This window comes from Camellia sinensis, chromosome 8 (genome assembly GCF_055761805.1).
Source record: "Camellia sinensis isolate YWXY chromosome 8, ASM5576180v1, whole genome shotgun sequence".
NCBI classification, from domain to species: domain Eukaryota; kingdom Viridiplantae; phylum Streptophyta; class Magnoliopsida; order Ericales; family Theaceae; genus Camellia; species Camellia sinensis.
In genome coordinates, this window is record NC_138968.1 from 197,128,539 (window position 1) to 197,148,027 (window position 19,489).

General features: G+C 34.2%; 3 protein-coding genes across 6 annotated transcripts; 2 read left to right on the forward strand and 1 right to left on the reverse strand.

Annotated features, from left to right (window-relative positions):
• The first annotated feature begins 1,902 nt into the window (after nucleotides 1–1,902).
• LOC114282720 (uncharacterized) lies at nucleotides 1,903–7,501 on the forward strand. 3 transcript variants are annotated; one of them, XR_003636348.2, is made up of 10 exons: nucleotides 1,903–2,168; nucleotides 2,282–2,381; nucleotides 2,463–2,643; nucleotides 3,451–3,523; nucleotides 3,620–3,799; nucleotides 5,123–5,220; nucleotides 5,740–5,828; nucleotides 5,933–6,106; nucleotides 6,219–6,490; nucleotides 7,265–7,501. XR_003636348.2 is itself a non-coding variant. In XM_028225455.2 (10 exons), exons 1-10 carry the CDS (start codon nucleotides 2,123–2,125, stop codon nucleotides 7,319–7,321), a joined length of 1,143 nt encoding a protein of 380 aa, XP_028081256.1. In that variant the 5' UTR covers nucleotides 1,903–2,122; the 3' UTR covers nucleotides 7,322–7,501. The 3 variants fall into 3 exon arrangements, 2 of the variants coding, with proteins under 2 accessions (XP_028081256.1, XP_028081258.1); XM_028225455.2 differs by having other exon boundaries at nucleotides 6,219–6,363; XM_028225457.2 differs by lacking the exon at nucleotides 6,219–6,490.
• LOC114282721 (photosystem II 10 kDa polypeptide, chloroplastic-like) lies at nucleotides 7,265–9,259 on the forward strand. Its single transcript, XM_028225458.2, has 5 exons — nucleotides 7,265–7,692; nucleotides 8,136–8,194; nucleotides 8,318–8,373; nucleotides 8,595–8,647; nucleotides 8,825–9,259. The coding sequence occupies exons 1-5, from the start codon at nucleotides 7,530–7,532 to the stop codon at nucleotides 8,917–8,919; spliced, it is 426 nt and encodes a 141-aa protein (XP_028081259.1). The 5' UTR covers nucleotides 7,265–7,529; the 3' UTR covers nucleotides 8,920–9,259.
• A 136-nt stretch (nucleotides 9,260–9,395) lies between these two features.
• Nucleotides 9,396–18,448, reverse strand: RECA1 (recA DNA recombination family protein). 2 transcript variants are annotated; one of them, XM_028225454.2, is made up of 13 exons: nucleotides 16,004–18,448; nucleotides 13,716–13,807; nucleotides 13,427–13,502; nucleotides 12,796–12,858; nucleotides 12,545–12,674; nucleotides 12,329–12,414; nucleotides 12,114–12,239; nucleotides 11,782–11,886; nucleotides 11,630–11,686; nucleotides 11,139–11,201; nucleotides 10,969–11,045; nucleotides 10,522–10,594; nucleotides 9,396–9,803 (listed from the first exon to the last, which is right to left on the reverse strand). In XM_028225454.2, exons 1-13 carry the CDS (start codon nucleotides 16,247–16,249, stop codon nucleotides 9,693–9,695), a joined length of 1,305 nt encoding a protein of 434 aa, XP_028081255.2. In that variant the 5' UTR covers nucleotides 16,250–18,448; the 3' UTR covers nucleotides 9,396–9,692. The 2 variants fall into 2 exon arrangements, with proteins under 2 accessions (XP_028081255.2, XP_028081254.2); XM_028225453.2 differs by having other exon boundaries at nucleotides 13,686–13,807.
• Between the last annotated feature and the right edge of the window lie 1,041 nt (nucleotides 18,449–19,489).

The following is a 19,489-nucleotide window of genomic DNA, read 5'->3' on the forward strand; positions in this document are numbered from 1 at the left end:
ACATTCAACTGTTCAGATTATCAAAACGGGATCCGTGATGGCCTCCACGGGCCGAACAGTAGTGTGTTAAAATTGTACCCCAACTGTACAATTTTTCTTAAAAAACGCAGCCACAGATTTGAACTAGTCAGATTGACTTGTAATCTTGTGTGTAAAATTATTTTTTAATATTTTTTTTGATGAATAGTGATAACTTTTTAACTTTTCAAGTAATTTTTTGACTTTTTATCTTTTTTATATATATGCCAAACTTAACCGTTTAAATCTTAAAAAAATAAGGTTGGACTAGTTGGACCAACGAGCCGATACCGACCCTTAGGTAGAAGAGAGAGTAGAGAGAGAAAAGAGATAAAGAGTGTGAATTATTCAATATTTTTTTTCAAAAATGTATTTATATGATTTTTACAATTTATGAGATTAAAATATATAAATTTATAAACGAGCATAAACGTTTAAAATTGAATAAATAAATAAGAGAATAAAATAATATAAGCCAATAATTGAGTAATTAATTATAATTTTTACCAAGTGCTATAATTTAGGTAGAAACTAATCGGATCGCTTTTGCCTCCGTTTGAGAAGTGGGTTGACTTTTTGACTTTTTAATTTTTTTTTACTATTCTAATCTGAGTTAAAAAGGTTGATTTGTGAATGACTTTTTGACTTTTTAACTTTTTTATCTTTTTTTGTGAGAGAAGAATGTAATGATAATAAATTAGATGTGATATTTTATTTTTTTATAACTAAAATAACTTATTTTATTTTTTGTGATTAAAATAATAAAAAAAAGTCCCGTTTGCAAACTGTGGCTAAGGACGTAAACAAACACGGTCTCAATGCCGCTCAAAAAAAAAAAAAAAGAAAAAGAAAAGAAAAGGCCTTTAATGAAATCATGTGGCGCGTTTGGAACCGCGGAGACCATTTCACGCTTCCTCTCCAATGGCTGTCTCTATCACATTTATCGAAGCTTTCATAAATGGAAAATGTTTGAGGGCCACAATTTTTATGATTTAAATGGCTTAAAATTATTAAAATGACGTCATTTTGGCAATTTTAAAGTTGTTTTGTATTCAAAACGACGTCGTTTTAACAATTTCGAACCATTTGAGCCACAAAAATTGTGACCCTCAATAATTGCTGTTCATAAATAATACTATATATTAATTAATGTATATATTAATATATTAATAAATAATATAATATTATTTATATAATTTTAAATATTTATAATTTGTATAATAGATGTGATCAATAATAATATCATAATAATACTAATGTATTTGTTTGGTTAGAATTTTTTAAAAACGCTTTTCAAAAAATTCTACTATTTTGTTTTTGCGTATTTTTTTGTATTTACCGATTTTTTAAAATATTTTAAGCAATTTTTTTTTATAAATTTTTTAGCTATGCCTAATATAAATATACTTAAAAAATAAAAAAATTATGAAAAAAATCTTTTAAAAATTCACTAAATACTAAAAATATAAAAAAAAATAAGAATTCAATATATTTTTTATATTTTAATGTATTTATTAATTTTTTAAAATATTTTTTTACAAATTTTTTATTTTTTTAAATACATCTAAATAAGATGCTTCTAACAAAATAAAAAAAATATTTAAAATTTTAAAAATATTCACTTAAAAAACACGAAAACTAAAAACATTTAATTTAAAAAAACTTAATCCAAAAATTTTCAAACCAAACCTAATCTACTAAGATGATGTTTGGTTATCATATTTGACTAAATAATCATAAAAGAATAAAAAAAAATCAAAAAATCATAAATAAAAAAAATACTATTCCAAAGCTAAAAAACTAAAAAAATCAATCAAAAATACCAAATAAATAAAAAAATCTCAAATTAAAAAAATTAAAAAATCAACTAAAAAATTCATCGGCGAACGAAGGGTGCATTACACTGCCTACAGCATCTATCACCACCGCACGTTCCATTCCACGCTGCGACCCCATGGCATTTCTCTCTCTCTCTCACACGCGCGCGCGCGCGCGCACACACTTGACGCAGCTTCGAATCTCAGAATTTTGTCGTGTAGATCCGCGGGTTTGTGTTTGATTTGGTCCAACAAAACCTAGTGACGGAGGAAGCGAATGAACCGCCATGGCTACCAGCGTTGTCCCAAAGGTTGCCGTCATCGGAAGCGGAAGTAAGCAACCTCTCTCTCTCTCTCTCTCTCACACCCACACACACATTCGTCCTCATGCATCAATGAAATGAAATGATTGATTGATTGGTGGAAATATTGGGGATAATTTTCAGTTTCTGGAGCCGTATGTGCATCTACTCTGGCCAGGAATGGGGTCTCAGTCACCATCTTCGACTCCGCTAGAGGTCCCGGCGGCCGAATGTCTCAGAGAAGGTAAACCTAACTAAACCCTAATTTCAAGTGCGCACAAATCAATTTTTGATATCTGAACTGTGTTTTAACGCTCTTTACCAGAGAGATTATTGAAGATGGAAAGGAGCTGTTATTCGACCATGGTGCTCCTTACTTCACAGCCACCAATGCCGACGTCTTGGGCCTTGTCCGTGATTGGGAAGCGAGAGGTCTTGTTGCTGAGTGGAAAGAGAATTTTGGTTCCTTCGATTTTGCCTCTCAAAAATTTGTTAACGTTGAAAAGGTTTTACACTTGCATATCTTCCATTCCGCAGCAACTGTTTGTGATGATGCCTAAGCCCTTTATGGAACTAATCAGATTTGAAGATCATAACCCTCTAATTTCCAAGGGTTTTTATTTATTTATTTATTTATTTATCTGGTCTATCTTGAATTTTAGCTTTGATGCCTTGGCAGTGTTTAACTTGCTCTTTGATCTATGTCTGTTGTGTTTTGTGTTGTCATTCGGGTGCGTGAATGTTGTAGTTGATTCATTCATCCATTGGTTAAGATTCGTCATCTGCAGTTCAACTATCTACATTGGAAGTGGAGATTAAGGTTGTACATCAATATCATTTAACGTAGCTCTGTGATCATAACTCATAAGGAATACATCAAATTTTGGTACATGATATGCATAGGATAAGCAGATTCCATGTAGACTTCTTTTAGATGCACGGGAGTAGCAGATTCCATTTCTTAACACTCTTTTGTCTGATTCAAAACTTTTACTAGTGAATCTTCGCTTCAGTCTCCTGGCTCTCATTTTTCATGTCTTCCTTATCTTGGGCATTCAAGCTGAGATATCCTAATAATTACTCTTTGGAGCTTTGTTTATCTGTTTATGATATCACGATCCCTGCTCAGTTTCTTACTAAGGTCATATATATTTTTTTTCCCTTTCTTCTCTTTGTTCTATTGTAATATTGCCGATTTTGTTTGCATACATGCAGAATTGCACAAATGTTGTAGAATATGGCTATTTGAATATGTACATATGCGATCTCTGTTTTGTCAAGCTTCAATTTCTCTGAGTCTCAGTTTAATTTAGGAAGGATTGAGCAAGAAATATGTGGGTGTCCCGGGAATGAATTCTATTTGCAGTGCATTATGCAAAGAGCCAGGTAATGGATTGATTTATTGGTTTCTTTTGTAATATTTTTTCAGAGATTAACACAACATATAAAATTGCCTCATTTACCCACTTTACTCTTTTTTAGGAGTAGAAACCAAGTTCGGGGAGGGTGTTGGGAGGCTAGAGTGGTTGGAGGATGAGGATTCATGGTTATTGACAGGTTTAGATGGACAATATCTTGGTCATTTCAAGGGTGTGGTTGCATCCGACAAAAATATAGTTTCACCCAGGTTTACAAATGTGACAGGACGATCAACACCTCTTGGTATGACGACTCAACTTGTTCTTGTCGGTTAATAAATCAAATGAACATGCATGTCCATCTCTACAGTCCTTTAAATTTGTGATTCAATTAAGTTCGTCATATTGTAATCTAGTGTGTGATAGAAGGTAGTCTCTTTGTTTGCATTGGTAGTCTCTTTGCATTGTGGTTTATTGTTTATCTTTTCTTCCATAGAATCAGTTATATAAGTGTGCCAAGGGACGAGGCTACAAGGGGGTCATGGCCACCCCTGGTTTTTTTCTTTACATGGTATGCATTAAGGCCTAAAAAAAACAAAAAACAAAATGACTCCTAGTTTTGAAGGGGACTGCACTGGCCACCTACCTGCAAACCCTTTTTTCAAATTTTTTTCTTCTTTTATTTTGTCTGTCATTGCTTCCATCAATTTAAAATTAGCTTCAAATGGACAATTTCAACTAGTCCCATATTCAAAAATTACAAAAAAGAAGAAAAAAAATTAGATGGATAGTTCACAATACATGAAGAGTGTTCGATTGCTATTTTGATTGATAAATTATTTGATGTAAAATTAAAAATTAAATTTGTGATATTTTATTGTCATATATTAATTAAGATTGAATGAAAGTTATTCTTTTGAGCGTTGCTTCTTAGGAACAACTTCTGGCCTAGAGCCCATGGCGGTGATATTAATTCATTGGGTTTTGCTAAGCTCATTAAATCATCTTCTAATATATATCTTTCACATTAGTCACTTTCATTTTAACTTTCAGCCTACAAATCATTTTTCTATTTTTATTTTTGTATTTCAAATATAGTTTGTATTATTAGTTGTTATTTCTATGTACCTAAATACAAAATCCTGGCTTCATCCATGAGTGTGTCAGTCCCTTGAAAAGAAGTAAAGTTTAGAAGATTTCAGATAACAAAAATCACCATTTGATGACTTACTTCCCTGTCGAGACCAATTTGACTTTAAAGTGTGAGCTTGATGAACTCACTTAAGATACTCTAATTACATGGGTAATAAAATTGATACAACTGACAGATGGCTGCTAGTTATTTGGATTTGAATGGGCTAGTTATGAAATTTGGGACTTGTCCCTCAAGCATGGGCACTTGAAGTGATTGAACATTCTTCTCAAATTCACGGGAAAACTTAATGTAGCCGCCCTGGAACTCAAAATGGTTTGTTTTACTCCCTTTTGCTGTTTAATCACCTTTGGTGATTTTGCAGCTCACTTTTGTGTACATATTGCACCTCTGCTGATTAATTTGCTACAAATTAGTGGAAACAGCATAGGTTGGTTTCTTAACTATTCTCTCTGTCAATGTTATCTCATACAGATTTAAGTTTGGTTCCGGAGTTGGCCATGAGGATGAAAGAAATCCCTGTTACTTCATGTTTTGCACTGATGCTAGCATTTGAAGAACCTTTGTCTTTGGTAAGATATATGTTGTGCGTGAGTTACAACAAATGTACCTTTGTGAATATTGGCAATTCACAGTGCTTGTATCATTACTTCTCCCTCGTTCTTTGCCCATAAATGGGTCTATTTAGCTCTGAGTTTCAGCCATCCTATTGAGGACCCACACCGATCTAGTTTGGCTCTGGAAATGACCCAGAGTTTCTTGGATCAATTCCTACTCTAGAGTCTAGGTATCCCTGGTCATGGGGTTTGCAGGCATGATTGTGTATTCGGGGGTTTATATAGTCTGACCGGCAAAATGGGGTGGGGAAAAAAAAAAAAAAAGCAGGAACACAAAACAAAAACGAAGAAGAGAGAAGGAAAAAAAGAAAAAAAAATGAAATCGGATAAAGGTTTGTGGATTTGTGCCCCCTGGTATTTTGTAAAATTTTTTTCAACATCCAATGTCTGAGGTTTGATGAGGATGCCTTTGTTATCTAATGTCAAGAAATCTCTCTCTTTCTCTCTCTCACACACATAATTTTAATGATTTAGATACCAGTAAAAGGCGTCTCCTTCAACAATTCTGAAGTTTTAAGGTGGGCATTTTGCAACAGCAGCAAGCCAGAGCGTTCTACATTTAGGTATCTGTTTGTGTTGCACTAGTAGCAGACTAATGATGGAAAGAATGATTAGTTTTAATTCTGTGTTCATCACTTTGGTTTTTTCTATTTGCTTCTTTACACAGTGAGCATTGGGTGTTGCACTCAACAGATGAGTATGCAAAGAGTGTAATTGCTCAAATGGGACTTCAAAAGCCTTCAAATGCTGCATTGACTAAAGTGGCCGATGAACTATTTCAAGAGTTCCAGAACACTGGACTCAACATTTCTAAGCCATTTTTCAAGAAAGCTCATAGGTGGTTAGTATCTGAAGCCTTTGGTTCAATATACAGTATTTACTCTCTTTTTTTTTTCTTTCACTCCAACCAAATACATACAATTATTTTGTGTGTCCAATAAATGGATTCACAGGGGTAGTGCTTTTCCTGCCTCTAGCATTGCAACAGAGGAGAAATGCCTCTGGGATGGGAAGAAGAGACTGGCCATATGTGGAGACTTTTGTGTTAGTCCAAATGTTGAAGGTGCCATACTTAGTGGCATGGCCGCAGCCTCAAAGGTTATTGAGATCCTTAGTTGTTTATAGTGACGACAATATCAGTTAATCATGCAGTTGCCTTCACAACATGCTTGGGTTTGTAGTTGTTCACACAGGATGATTTAGCTATTCGCTGTTGCTTGGTTGAGTAAATATTTTCAAAATGAAAACCTATTGTAATTGTATGAATTTTTATAAGTTGCTGTTTGATGCAAATTATAGATAGTATAATATTTTCCTCGTATTCGGACTGAGATCTGTTGGATTGAGTTGATAATATTTTCCTCTTCATCTTGGATTTCTACGTTGGAAGAATTTTCTTTTACATCAGCATGGTCCTTTGGTTGTTATTTTGCTCCTATATTGGTATATGTGGAACAATATTTTGCCCTTACATTATAAGACTCTTTTAAATATGTGATCAAGTCTAAGACTTTGACACTTGATGGAGTATGGGATATATGTCTATTCTGGCTAGTTGGACTTGCATCCAACAAATATGTATATGAAGTCAAGTTTATTACATAGTATGCATAAGAATTACATTATATCCTTAAAAGTAATTATTATTATTTAAGAAATATGAAATAGTCTTGATGTCTTTCACATGATAATTATATAATACGACAAATTCAAAATAAATTTAATTTGAGCTCTTGCTTAGGGCTTTTAGCTGTGGGGGATCCAGATTTATATTGAGCCTTGTCATTTTTACTGGGTTTTTGATATCTGTAAGATGTGTTTTTGTTTTTATTTTTTATTTAAAAAAAAAAAAATTAAACCAATTTACTTGAATCAGTTGAATCTTGTGCTGTCTAGATCTCACTCTTTTCTTCTTTTTATTTCGTTCACTCATTTATTTATTTATATTATTTTCAAGGATCCATCCTAACCATCTGATCTGCCTCCACGTGTCTTTCAGCATATACCTCAGAATAATCTGGTGAAAACAAATAGCTCTCCCTCCTGGTTTGGATAATGTTGTAACATCATATCCAGAATCCCTCCTGGTTTGGATAATGTTGTAACATCATATCCAGAATGCAGCCAATGGGGCAGCACCATGTGTAACTTGGCAATCACAAATCCTTGGTTATATCAATAAATTTGGGTGGCCAGGAGACCACGCATACAAACAGTTTTGAAGGCAAGAAAGAAACACTGAAAGTGAAGATAGGCAGAAGGGCATGGCTGCTGCAGCCTCTGTAGTGATGACTTCACTGAGCCTGAAACCTTCTCCATTCACAGTTGACAAAAGAGCTGTGAAAGGCCTTCCCTCCCTCACAAGAACTTCCTCTTTTAGGGTTGAGGCCAGTCGCAACAGGAAGGTCAAGACTGATAAGCCTTATGGTTAGTGTATCTTCTACACATGTGTACATGTATAAACCTATGGTAAACCAGCCTGGATTTCAATAGATTAACCATAATTCTGTTATGTAACTGGTTGAGTTTTAAAGGTTTTTTTTTTTTTTTTTGAAGTTGATCTTAAGAGAGGATGAGCCATGGCACGGCAGTAAGGTTGCTCTATTACAAACTTGACGTCATGGGTTCAAAACACAGCCATGACGCGTTCAAATCAGAGACACAGCCTCTCCGCTTGCTTGCGGAGTAAGGCTGCGTACATGCAACCTTCATAATGACCGTTCATTGGTGGGAGCCTCGTGTACTAAAACTATTCTTGTAACTCTTTATTTTAAAGATCTTTGGAAGAGAAGGAAACACACACAGAGAGAGGTTATTTCTATGGAATGTTATGCGTGATCTTGAATTTGGATTGTGGTACATCTCATCAGGAATTAATGGGGGGATGAGCTTGGCGGATGGACTCGATGCATCTGGCAGGAAAGCCAAGGTTGGTTCCTTTCTGATCTATGAATTCCTATGAAATTTACACTAGTTAAGAGAATTTTTTTTTTTAAAAAAAGAACATCTTTATGCAACAAGCAATAATGTTCACTTTCGAATATTGATGCAGGGGAAGGGCGTATACCAATTTGTAGACAAATACGGTGCTAATGTTGACGGATATAGGTACAATTATTTACTCTCTTTTTTTATATTATAAATATCTATATGTCCTAATATATATATATCTATATCTCCAACCCAAAGAGGCTTAGATTTAGATTTATTGAGTAATTTAGTTAGCGTAAAGAGAAGAAATTATGTTACATTTATGTCCTCTCTTTACAAATTCATAATCCAAATACTACCCATAATCTAACTCTTTCCCACTGATGATTGATTTACAGCCCCATCTATGATCCAGATGATTGGTCTCCAAGCGGTGATGTCTACGTTGGCGGTAAGAAAAACAATTGAGATTTGTTGACATATGTATATATTTCCTGTCCCAAACTATCTCCTATTACACGATGATAAATCCACATATAAAAACTCACATTAAAAAAATAAAAAAATTATAATTGTTTATATGTGACGGTAAGTTTGGATTAATTGTAATTATTCTTTTGAAATGCAGGTTCGACTGGGTTGGCAATATGGGCTGTAACCCTAGCTGGGATTCTTGCCGGGGGTGCACTCCTTGTTTACAACACAAGTGCTTTGGCACCATAGAAGACTCCCCTACAAATAGTAGCCTGCCTATTGTTCTAATAAGCTTGTTCCAATCCACTGTACGAAACAACCAACATTATGTCTCTATATGTACATGAGTAATGCTAGGGATCATAAAAAAAATATCATGAAGATGATCATGAAAATTTTCACCTTTGAATTGCACATACAATAAAACATCACACTAATCAAAGGATGAAAATTTTTTCCTAGTATTATTCTATGTATATATGCTTTTGAAACTTACCTATAATTTGTATTATTGTGGTGTAGGTTTGCTGTAATAATACTACGTTTGCATGTAAATTAATCTAAATTTTATTACTTGCCTTTTGAATAATTATTACTTCTATGAACACAAACTCATTTAGAAGATTGTAATACTGACACACAAACATACCTACTCTGATCATCAATCTTGGCTGCAATTTTGCAGTCTTTTGATGCTAATCTATGTAAACTTGGCTTAAGCACCATTTTTAAAAAATGAGAATCAATTATGTTTCTCAAACAGAATTAGGACAATTGATGGTGAAATGTTACAAATTCCCCTTGCATGTCACCCAAAGCTTAACCCTTTGCCCTCCCCAGCCTGTTCATATGGTGCACGGATACAAATGAAGTACATGCCATGAAGTACACAAAATACACTAACCTCTCCCCCTGTCATGGGATGAAGAATAAAGTCAATTAAATCAAGCTGACCCATAATCCTAGCTGCTTCTCTTTTCAGCTTCCATAGTTGCCACCTAGATTTGGAGATTTGGTCAATCCTACTGTATCTCTTCTTCAAAAGTATCTTCTTCATGATGCTGTGGTGTTGAGTACCTCAAATGAGAAGAGCCTACTTGGCCGATTCCCTCTACCATCATAGACCGAACAATCTGCACATTCAAATCAACATCTGTTGTGCATTTCTCTCAAATAACAGAACTCACATTTGCCAAAAAGCAGCTCTTAACACAATGACAAATAAAATAACGTATTAGGTACATGTATTTCCGTGATTGATTGTAGCCAAAAAAAAAAAAAAAAAACTGACAAGGGAGATCAGTAATATTGTCATGAACCGCATGAGATTCTTTGGGCATCAGCCTAATAAAATGTCCCATGTGTAAAGCAGAGAAAACGTGAGACATGCAGCTCCCGATATTTCTAGAAACTTCCCTCTTACATTTAATGTTTCTTCCATTTTAATATAACACCACTTGCAAAAGAAAAATATCATTGTAAGTTTGTAACCAAACATACTATTTGATTCCATATTCTAGAATAATGTCACTATGGGGTTGTTAATTAGAATGATACGCATCATAAAGATTGCAAATATGCAGATATTGCAACTACATATAGATATCAACAAACAAATACCAAGAGCAATCAATGACTATAAAATGCAGGACTTATCAGTGGGAAGAGTGAAATAAGGCCATCACAATTAGAAAATAAAATGGATGTTCGGTAATCAAAAATAGCGATGGATGCCCAAATTTTATACTCAAACGAATGAGTAGGCCAAAAAGACATAAAGAACAATTAATATTATAAAAATAAACTCTCTATAGTACAAAAAAAATTTAACTGAGGCATAAGCATCCAAACCTTCTCTATTTCATCACAAAGAAGAGGGTTCTCTCTCAGGTATTGCAGTGCTCTGTCCCTCCCCTGTCCCAACCTTAAACATAAAAGACACAAAATGAAAATAAGTGGCAAAATTGGAGAGGAATCTAGAGAGTTAGTTGAACAGGATTTTAAGGTTTAATAGCAACACAAGGACAAGAAACTAGTATAGTCAAGTGTATGCCATAGATATAAGGAGAAGGAGCCTAAAACAGAGACGCAAAACAGTTTGCTTTGCACAGTTTGGAAGACAAAATTGTTGAAATCCCAAAACGGTTCGAATAATTGGATAGTGTGCTATATTAAGAATATTAAATTAGTGTAGTCTAGAATTTATAACACTTAGACTTGGCCTTTATAATATGAAATGTAATAGATAGGAGAACCACATGCATACACAATGCAAAATGGTAACTCCAAAAGACAAACCTATTATCTTCATAGCTATACCAGGAACCCTTCTTTAACACTACATCCATCATTTCAGCACAATCCAAAATGCAACCCTGCATATCAAATCAAAATTATACCAGAAATAGAATGGTTTATGCCATTGCAAAGAAACAAGAGTTAACAGTGCAGTGCAGTGCAATACAAACCAGTTTACCCACTCCCTCGCCAAAAATAATTTCAAACTCGGCTTGCTTGTATGGCCTTGAAACCTAGGGCAATACATAGTTAGAAGAAAAGCAAGCATTCTCATTGACATCATTAGTCATAATAACTCATAAACAAGGAATAAAATAATAATAGAAGAATGTATCAGAAGCACCAAAAATATGGAGATATTGCAACTACATAATTATATTGAGAACAAAATTTAATAGCGAATCTTCCAAAATTCAATAAATTTGGAATATGTTAATAAAGATTTTAATGCATAATTTAGAGTATAAACATGCAAAGGATGGAAAGATGCAATAATGAATAGCAATTACGTCATGCTAAAATATGATATAAAAAGTTTTAAAAAAAGGTAGAACTCAAACAAAAACATTTCCATTTATGTGGCATGACGCCATCTTGAAATCAATTCCTTTTATGTGGGATACATCACATTCTGACACAATTTCATATTAGTTTCACTTACCTTACTCTTTTGAACTCTCACACGAACCCTAAGCCCAACGTCTTCATCTCCTTTAGCCTAAAATAATGATAATTAGCACATACTGACAGTATTCATATCTTGAAGTTCAAATAGAACTGAATAGTAATCAATTGAGCTGGTTTTGTGCTTACAGACTTTATCTTCCCTGTAGGGCGTATTTCAAGACGAAGTGATGCAAAGAACTTCAAAGCAATTCCTCCACTGGTGACTTCAGGATTTCCATAATATACACCAATCTAGGCACAAAAATCATTGGTCTGTGGATGAGAAGTCATTACAACTGGACAGTGAAAACTAAACACAAATTTATGGTGCAATAAAATAAGAATTTAAAGTTCATGACCAAGCCATTTGGGTTAAGTGTTCCAAGGGCGGCTCAATAAATATGATGAATTTATAATAGCAATTGTCCTTCATATGTAGTCCAACAAAAAGCAGATTACACCTTATTAATCAAAATTACCTTGTGTCTTATTTGATTCAGAAAAATAAGAGTACATCCAGCTTTGGAGGCATTTCCAGACATTTTACGCAGAGCTTGGCTCATGAGACGTGCTTGCAAACCCATCTGCTGCATTCCAATTTCCCCCTATGTACAACAAACAGACCCAAGGATGTGTCCGGCATTAGCAATCTTGTCAACTTCTGTATTCTGAAAATAGAAAGAATGTAACTTACTTCAATCTCAGCTCGTGGAGTAAGAGCTGAGACAGAATCAACGCAGATGAGATCAACAGCACCAGATCTGCACATACGATCTGCAACTGAGGCAACAAAAAGTTTGATAAACCAAATAAATCGAGCACACTTGCAAGAAATTTATCGTATCTCACTCAAAATATATATTCAGTGTTACTTTAATAAAATCAAGTGAACAAGAAAAAGAATTATTACTCTCCAGTGCCATCTCTCCATTATCAGGTTGGCATACAATCAAATTTTCTACATCTACTCCCAATGCTTTAGAATATGAAGGATCAAAAGCATGCTCTGCATCAACAAGCATGGCGTTGCCTCCTACCTTCTGCATATTCAACACAGAGAAGCTGCATCTTGGTCTCAAAGTAGATAAGAACCCTCATAAGAAGTGCCTTCTTATAAAGACAAGTATAATAAATATGTTTAAGTAAAACCAGGTTCAGCACCTGAACTTCTGCAATTGCGTGGAGCGCTAGGGTGGTCTTTCCACTACTTTCTGGCCCATATATCTAAAAAGAAAAAACACAGATTAAAATTTTTGAAGGAATCAGTTATGTTACTTGACAAGTTAATATGCACAAAACTGAAGTAGTGGTAAAAACTTTTTTAGAGCATTAATGTTCACCAGGTGAACATTACTCTAGTCAGGTATGTATGAGACTCTGAAGAATAATAATAATATACATCCAGTAAATCTTTTTTTTTTTTCTTTCTGTCCATGATAGTTGATTATGATGGAATGGTATTTGTTTAAGTACCACGTTCAACTAAGCAACACTGATACATATAAGGGACACGGATACAACACGATATTGACATGCCAAAAAAACAATTTAAATATATAAATACACCGACACAACAACCTCTAAAAGTGTGTACTTCTTAGATGTTCAATATGAGCATGTCAGCTAAACTATCAAACTTATTAAATGAATTGAATACCTTATGCACCAAATGCTAAATCGACTTTTTCAAATAGAACCAGAACATATTTCATCCTGGAACATATGAGCAATCATCGCATGTAATCAATAGGAAAGCAATAAAGTATTAAACGGGGAAAGAAAAGGATAATACCTCTACAATTCTACCTTTGGGAAGGCCACCACCTAGTGCAAAGTCTAATGTCAAACAGCCACTCGGAAAAGTTTCTCTGCAATATACAAAATCTCAATGAATCTACAAGAAAGACGAAGGTTACATTGCCCCACATATGTTTGTTAGAACCTACAACAAGTGAACCAAACAAAGATTGTAAAAATTTCCCACTTGGTCTTAAAGCATCCCAACAAATTATTATAATAAAATAAAATAAAAAGAAAAAAAGTACACACACACGCAGTTGACATGGAAGAAAAGCACATACACCAGAGCTCCACCAGCACTGCCCAACCTTGTAACACTTCCTTTCCCAAATGAGTTATTTATATCATTCATTGCTGCTTCCAATGCTTTTTGCTGGAATAAAAAAGGTCCAGTCAGTTTTTGAGCCAAATATAGGCAGGCAATTATGTATATCAGTGTCTAATTGAGCATCCAACAGATGATTTGAGGTTCAAGGAGCACCCAAAGGAAGAACTATTTGTTTGTAGGAAGAACAACGCACGTGACCACAAACAAAAGTTAAACCAAACCAAGCCTTAAGTCCCATCATATGAGGTCGACTGCATTTTTCTCCACTCGACTTTATCATCCAAGGCAATTTCGTTAGTTAAATTAATGAGATTCATATCTCTATTTACTACACTAGTCCACGTCAACAGCTCGATATGACCAAACCATCTCAATCTATTCTCTCTCTACTTATCTTCTATCGATACTACTCCTACCCATTCTCGAATATACTCATTCCTAACTCTGTCTTTTTTGTAGTCTTGTCACACATCCACCTTAGCATCCTAATCTCAGCAACACTTCTCTTCTCTACATGTTGTTTCTTAGTTGCCTAACATTCCGTCCCATACAACATTGCTAATCTAATGGCTGTTCTATAGAACTTCCCTTTTAGGCTAATGGGAATTCTTCACTTAAGCCACCCCACTTTAATTCTGTGAACCACATTCGCTCCAATCTTCCCAGTTGTTGTAATAATCGATCCTAAATAACGAAAATGTTCACTCTTAGCTAGTTCTTGATTCTCAATTTTCACTTCTCCTGAAGATTGAGAACCAAAAACTACCTAAGAGTGAATATTTTCGTTATTTATGATTGATTATCACAATGACTAGGGAGTTTGGAACGGATGTTGTCCACAGAATTAAGGCGGGGTGACTTAAGTGGAGAAGTGCGTCTGAAATGTTGTGTGATAAACGAGTACCCATTAGAGAAAATGAGTATTGCTGAGATGAGAATGGTATAAAAATTCAAATTATGGTATAAAATTACTGTGAAGATGTTAGTAAGGAGCTAAGAAGCACTGACAATCTAAGATGGGTGTTGTGTTTGTGTCTAACATGGCGGGGACACGCGTGTCCACGTATCCAATATTGCACTTGGGGTGTCAATTTCTTAATTATTATTTTTTGTAGGGCACATTAGGGAAACTTCCATGGTCTTTTGATTTTATTACTGAGATCTGCAGAGAATAACAACCATGTGAGCTGTTGAGATAGGCAAAATACCTATATTGTAGATCTTAATGAACCAATATACTACGCTCTCTTACTATCTGGTTGCGTGGGTATTGAAGACCAGACTCTAAATACATCTACTAAAAAAAATGGCAACCTAGTAGGCTAGTACACAATTTCCCGCACACTAAAGTTGGGTCTGGGAAGAAAAAAATGTACCCAGTCTTCCCTTATTTCTGGAAAGGCTGTTTTTGTGACTTGAATTCGTGCCACTACGAACACTAGTGGTAAGCCTTACCATTGAGGCCAAGCCACCCTTTAATTGAGGCAGTATGGCATAGCCAAAAAAAAAAAAAAATATACTTGTAGGAGTGTGGGTAATTATTGAGACGGCAATCCAAAAAACTTTTACTGAGAACGAATCCACCATAAACAAAAAAATTTCCTAACTCCTTGAACCTAACAAAAGAGAGTTAAACATAAAAAATTCCATGAGCTTCATTTGGTGAAGAAATTCTCTAGAATATATATATGCCAAGATAAAAGCCAGTAGTAGTTTATCAAACTGAAAGTCCATCCTTCCTTTCTTTAGTTTAAAAAAATTCAATAAACACAAACAAAAATCTATTTAAAAATAGTTTCTGAGGATTGTAACCAAACGAATATGGATACATAAAATTAGCAAAAATCAAAGCAAAATTGGTTAATGGTGAATACCACAGCAAAATATTATGTAATCAGTGACTGAACGGAACTTTCTAATGGTTCTATGTGAGCCCCTTTATGCAAACTGAAGCAAATACTAGTATATTAATTATGCCAAACCCACCATTAAAATGGACCTTAACCCAGTTATTGACGCAAGTTATTACTAATGTCTTTCTATCATTAACTAATTCCAATTAAAGTAGCAATGCATCAACCAAAACAAACTCACTTTTTCCACTCAAACCCTATACACATACTCAGATGAACATCAAAAAGATTAGTGTATTGAGCATCAAAAGATAAACTGATTCCCATTATCTATATGACGTCCTCATTCATATTCCATATACAAGTGTGTATATATACATTCACATACCCGGTCGACGAAGCGGGGGTCAGAATCACCAGAAAGAACGCCATTGACTTTGCCGTCGAACTCGGACCTAGCCCTAATTTGTTTGAGTGCCAAATTTGATTTCGAACGAGAGCGAGACGCTTGAGATTGTAGTAAAGAAGAAGAAGAAGAAGAAGAAGAAGAAGAAGAGGAAGAGAGAAAAGGTGGGTAAATTTTGGAGGCACTAACAAATTGGATTTGGGGTTTTAGAGGCAACACCATATCCATATTGTATGTTTCTAAATTCCTAACCTAGAGAGAGAGAGAGAGAGAGAGAGCGCTCTAATGTAAGTGAGTGAAGACGCTGCAAGAAAGCAACAACAGCGTCTGGTAGCTCGGCGCTAGAGAGAGAGAGAGATAGCGAGATAGCGAGAGTGTGCTCTTGTTTTTATGGACTTTAGGTCTAGCCCAGACCACCAAGTTACGGGCCATTTGACACACTACTACACCGACTCAATTATTTAAACCATTGGGCTTCAACTTTAGTAATTTACTGGGCCTGATTTTCGGCCCAAGAAAGGAAGAAGGAAAGAAACACGGCTTTTCTACGTAGCAAAACCTTTTGATGGGCTACATTTGTAGAGTGAGAGATCATGACTAGGCCCATAGAACAAATTAGGCTATTTCAGTGTTTAAGTCGTTAAAAATTTGTTTATAATTAACATGTTATGTAAATAAGTTAGATTTATTTTAAAATTCGTTAAATTTTTACGTTAAATTTGAATAACTTATTATAGGACTCAATTAAAATCTGTTTAAAATTAATTCTAAAGGTAAATAATTCAAACTTGAACGTATTTTAAAATTTGTTAAAAAATTCCCCAACTGCCTCTCTTTGAGCATAAATTCAACTTTGGGTTAGATAATCTGCTTGTACTTAGTGATAAATGGCAACTAGATTAGCAATGCCGTAGCGCCAGATATTACCAACCCTAATACATTATTTAGCATATTAGGCAAAAATTAGAAATTTGCATTATTAGCGGACAAAAACAAAATATGTTCCCCACCAACCCTCCCTTGAAAAGGCGTATCAAACACGGCCTAAGGCTTTATGTTAAGTCATCAGCCATTAGGTTAACAACAACAACTAAATGAAATGAAGATGGAGTGCCCAAATTAGGAATTTGGCTAAACTCAAATTAATTTGTCATAACAAGATATACATGTCTTAAACACCTCAAGCTTGGGCATATGTCAGTGCATGTCAGATGAGACTACTGACATGCCCGAGCTAGCCACGTTTAATTAATAACTAAACTTCTTTTAAGTTCAAATGTTAACCATAGTTCCTCCAATAACCATGGTGAGTGAAGGCCACAAAATAACAAAGAAAGTTGGTTTAAGCAAGATATGTTGAATCCATATCCACAATATTGATTCAAGTTTTCAAATCTTTTGAAACAAAATTTCAACAATTTGTTTGGACAGATGAGGAAAAAAAAAATTGATGTTTTCAATCCGATTATTATGGGAGTTTGGTCATAGGTTGCTTTCGAGATCCCCTACACTTGGAATTATATAATAGGGAACTAAGATTCTAAATTAGACTTTTTTGGCTCCACAACTAACCTAATTATTTCTTTTATGGTTGTCATTAGTACCATGTATTCCAATTATTCATATAATTAATTCTCATGATAATGATAGCTCACTAATTTTAATTTGTTGAGTTTCTAATGTGAATAGAAAAGTTTTCAGTCGCTTGACAATCGTGTACAACGGAAAAGAAAAATCATATTAATCCTTGCCTTGCCTTGCCTTGCCTACAGATGAGATAGCCAATTATGTCATATACTTTGATTAATTTATTAATTAGTTTTTAGTGACGCGAGAATGTGTTAAAAATCATAAAAAAATAATTCAAGTTGCTAAGTTGTGATTAGATTAACTAAGACTTAGCCAAAGTTCAATATTAATTATTGGTATGGAACTGAATTATTTATTTATTTATTTTTTTTTTGGGCAAAGAATTTTCGTCATAAAAAAAATTATTCCTAGAACGCCATAAATCTAGTGTAAAGATAATACATACAATTTGGACCCTTTGGACAGACAAATAAGAAGTAATAATGGGCTTGATCACACACAAAAATTTATTTTCTATTTTTCTTAGAATTAACTCATAAAAAAATAAAAATAAAAATAAAAATAAAAAAATAAAAGAAGAAGAAAAACAAACAAACACTGCCTTGTGAAATTATGTCAGCGAATCTGTGGTGAGCTCATATGGATTGGTTTTTAGTTCCAAAATTTGGCTTCAGTTAATCAAATGAAAGTGATAGTCAAAAAAAGTATAATAAACATGGCAGATTCATAGTCATGTTGCGTTCTGTTTGGCATTACACTAATCGTTACGCAATTCCTCTCTTTCCCATTTAATCTCCTTCTATAAAATTAGTACTCAAGAAAAAAAAAAAAAAAAAAAAAAAAAAAAAAAAAAAAGAGGTTAAACTTGAAGGAATAGGGATATCCTCCAAATGTTCCCTCATCCATCACTTTCTAAGCATAATTGTATTGTTTTATTTTTTATTTTTTTCTTTCCAGGCTTTGTCCATTTCATGATGATAATTAGGTCAGAAATACATTTTGGTGTACCGTGTACGTACTGAGGTGTGGTGGAGTTTAGTAATTGTTTTTACAAAGTTGATACATTCCTTAATTTTGAAACTGTAAATAAAGCTCTAATGACTTAGCAATGAAAAAAAAAAAAAAAAAGACACAAACATCATATCATTGTGGAGCCCACACACCATTTGAACTCGCTAAAACTCCCAATCTTTTTTCTTGTTTTTATTATGTTATAAGAAAAAAAAATAGAATAAGAAAAAGTTGATTTATTTGATAATTGTTAATTTTATTTATTTATTTTTTTTGTCATCAAAATGTTTTATGAGTCTTTTTCAAATATTTACTTTTGATGAGAATTTATCATATTATCATGATGGTATTGTAAATCTCTTATTAATATAACTAAAGGGACATGGTGTAATTTTTAAAAATATTAATGAAAAAAATCATTTTTTACACAAATCTGTAGGGAGCTGCTAATAAACTGTCATCTTTTCTTTTGGACGCCCATCTCTTTTTATTTTTATTTTTTATTAAAATTTTACCTTACCGTAAACTTCCCATTTTATACTCGCCCCCAACCTCGCTAACCATAATCCTAACAACCCCACCCACCACCATTAGCTCTAGCCACCTCTCTTGCAACCTTCTCTACCCTTGCCTTGCCAGCATATCCCTCCTCCAACTTCCCTCACCCCTTTGTTGTCATTGTTCTTCTCTTTCTCCTACTCATTCTTCTTCCTTCTCCTCCTCTTTAAGTCCTAAATCTTGTCCCTAAACCTAGATCTAAATCTGGGTTTGGGGTTGGCAACGAAGAAGAAATGGGTTCGCCAGTGCGGAAAATGGGTTGCAAAGGGTTGTAGTGGGGATGAGAGGATCACTGATGGGGATGGGAGG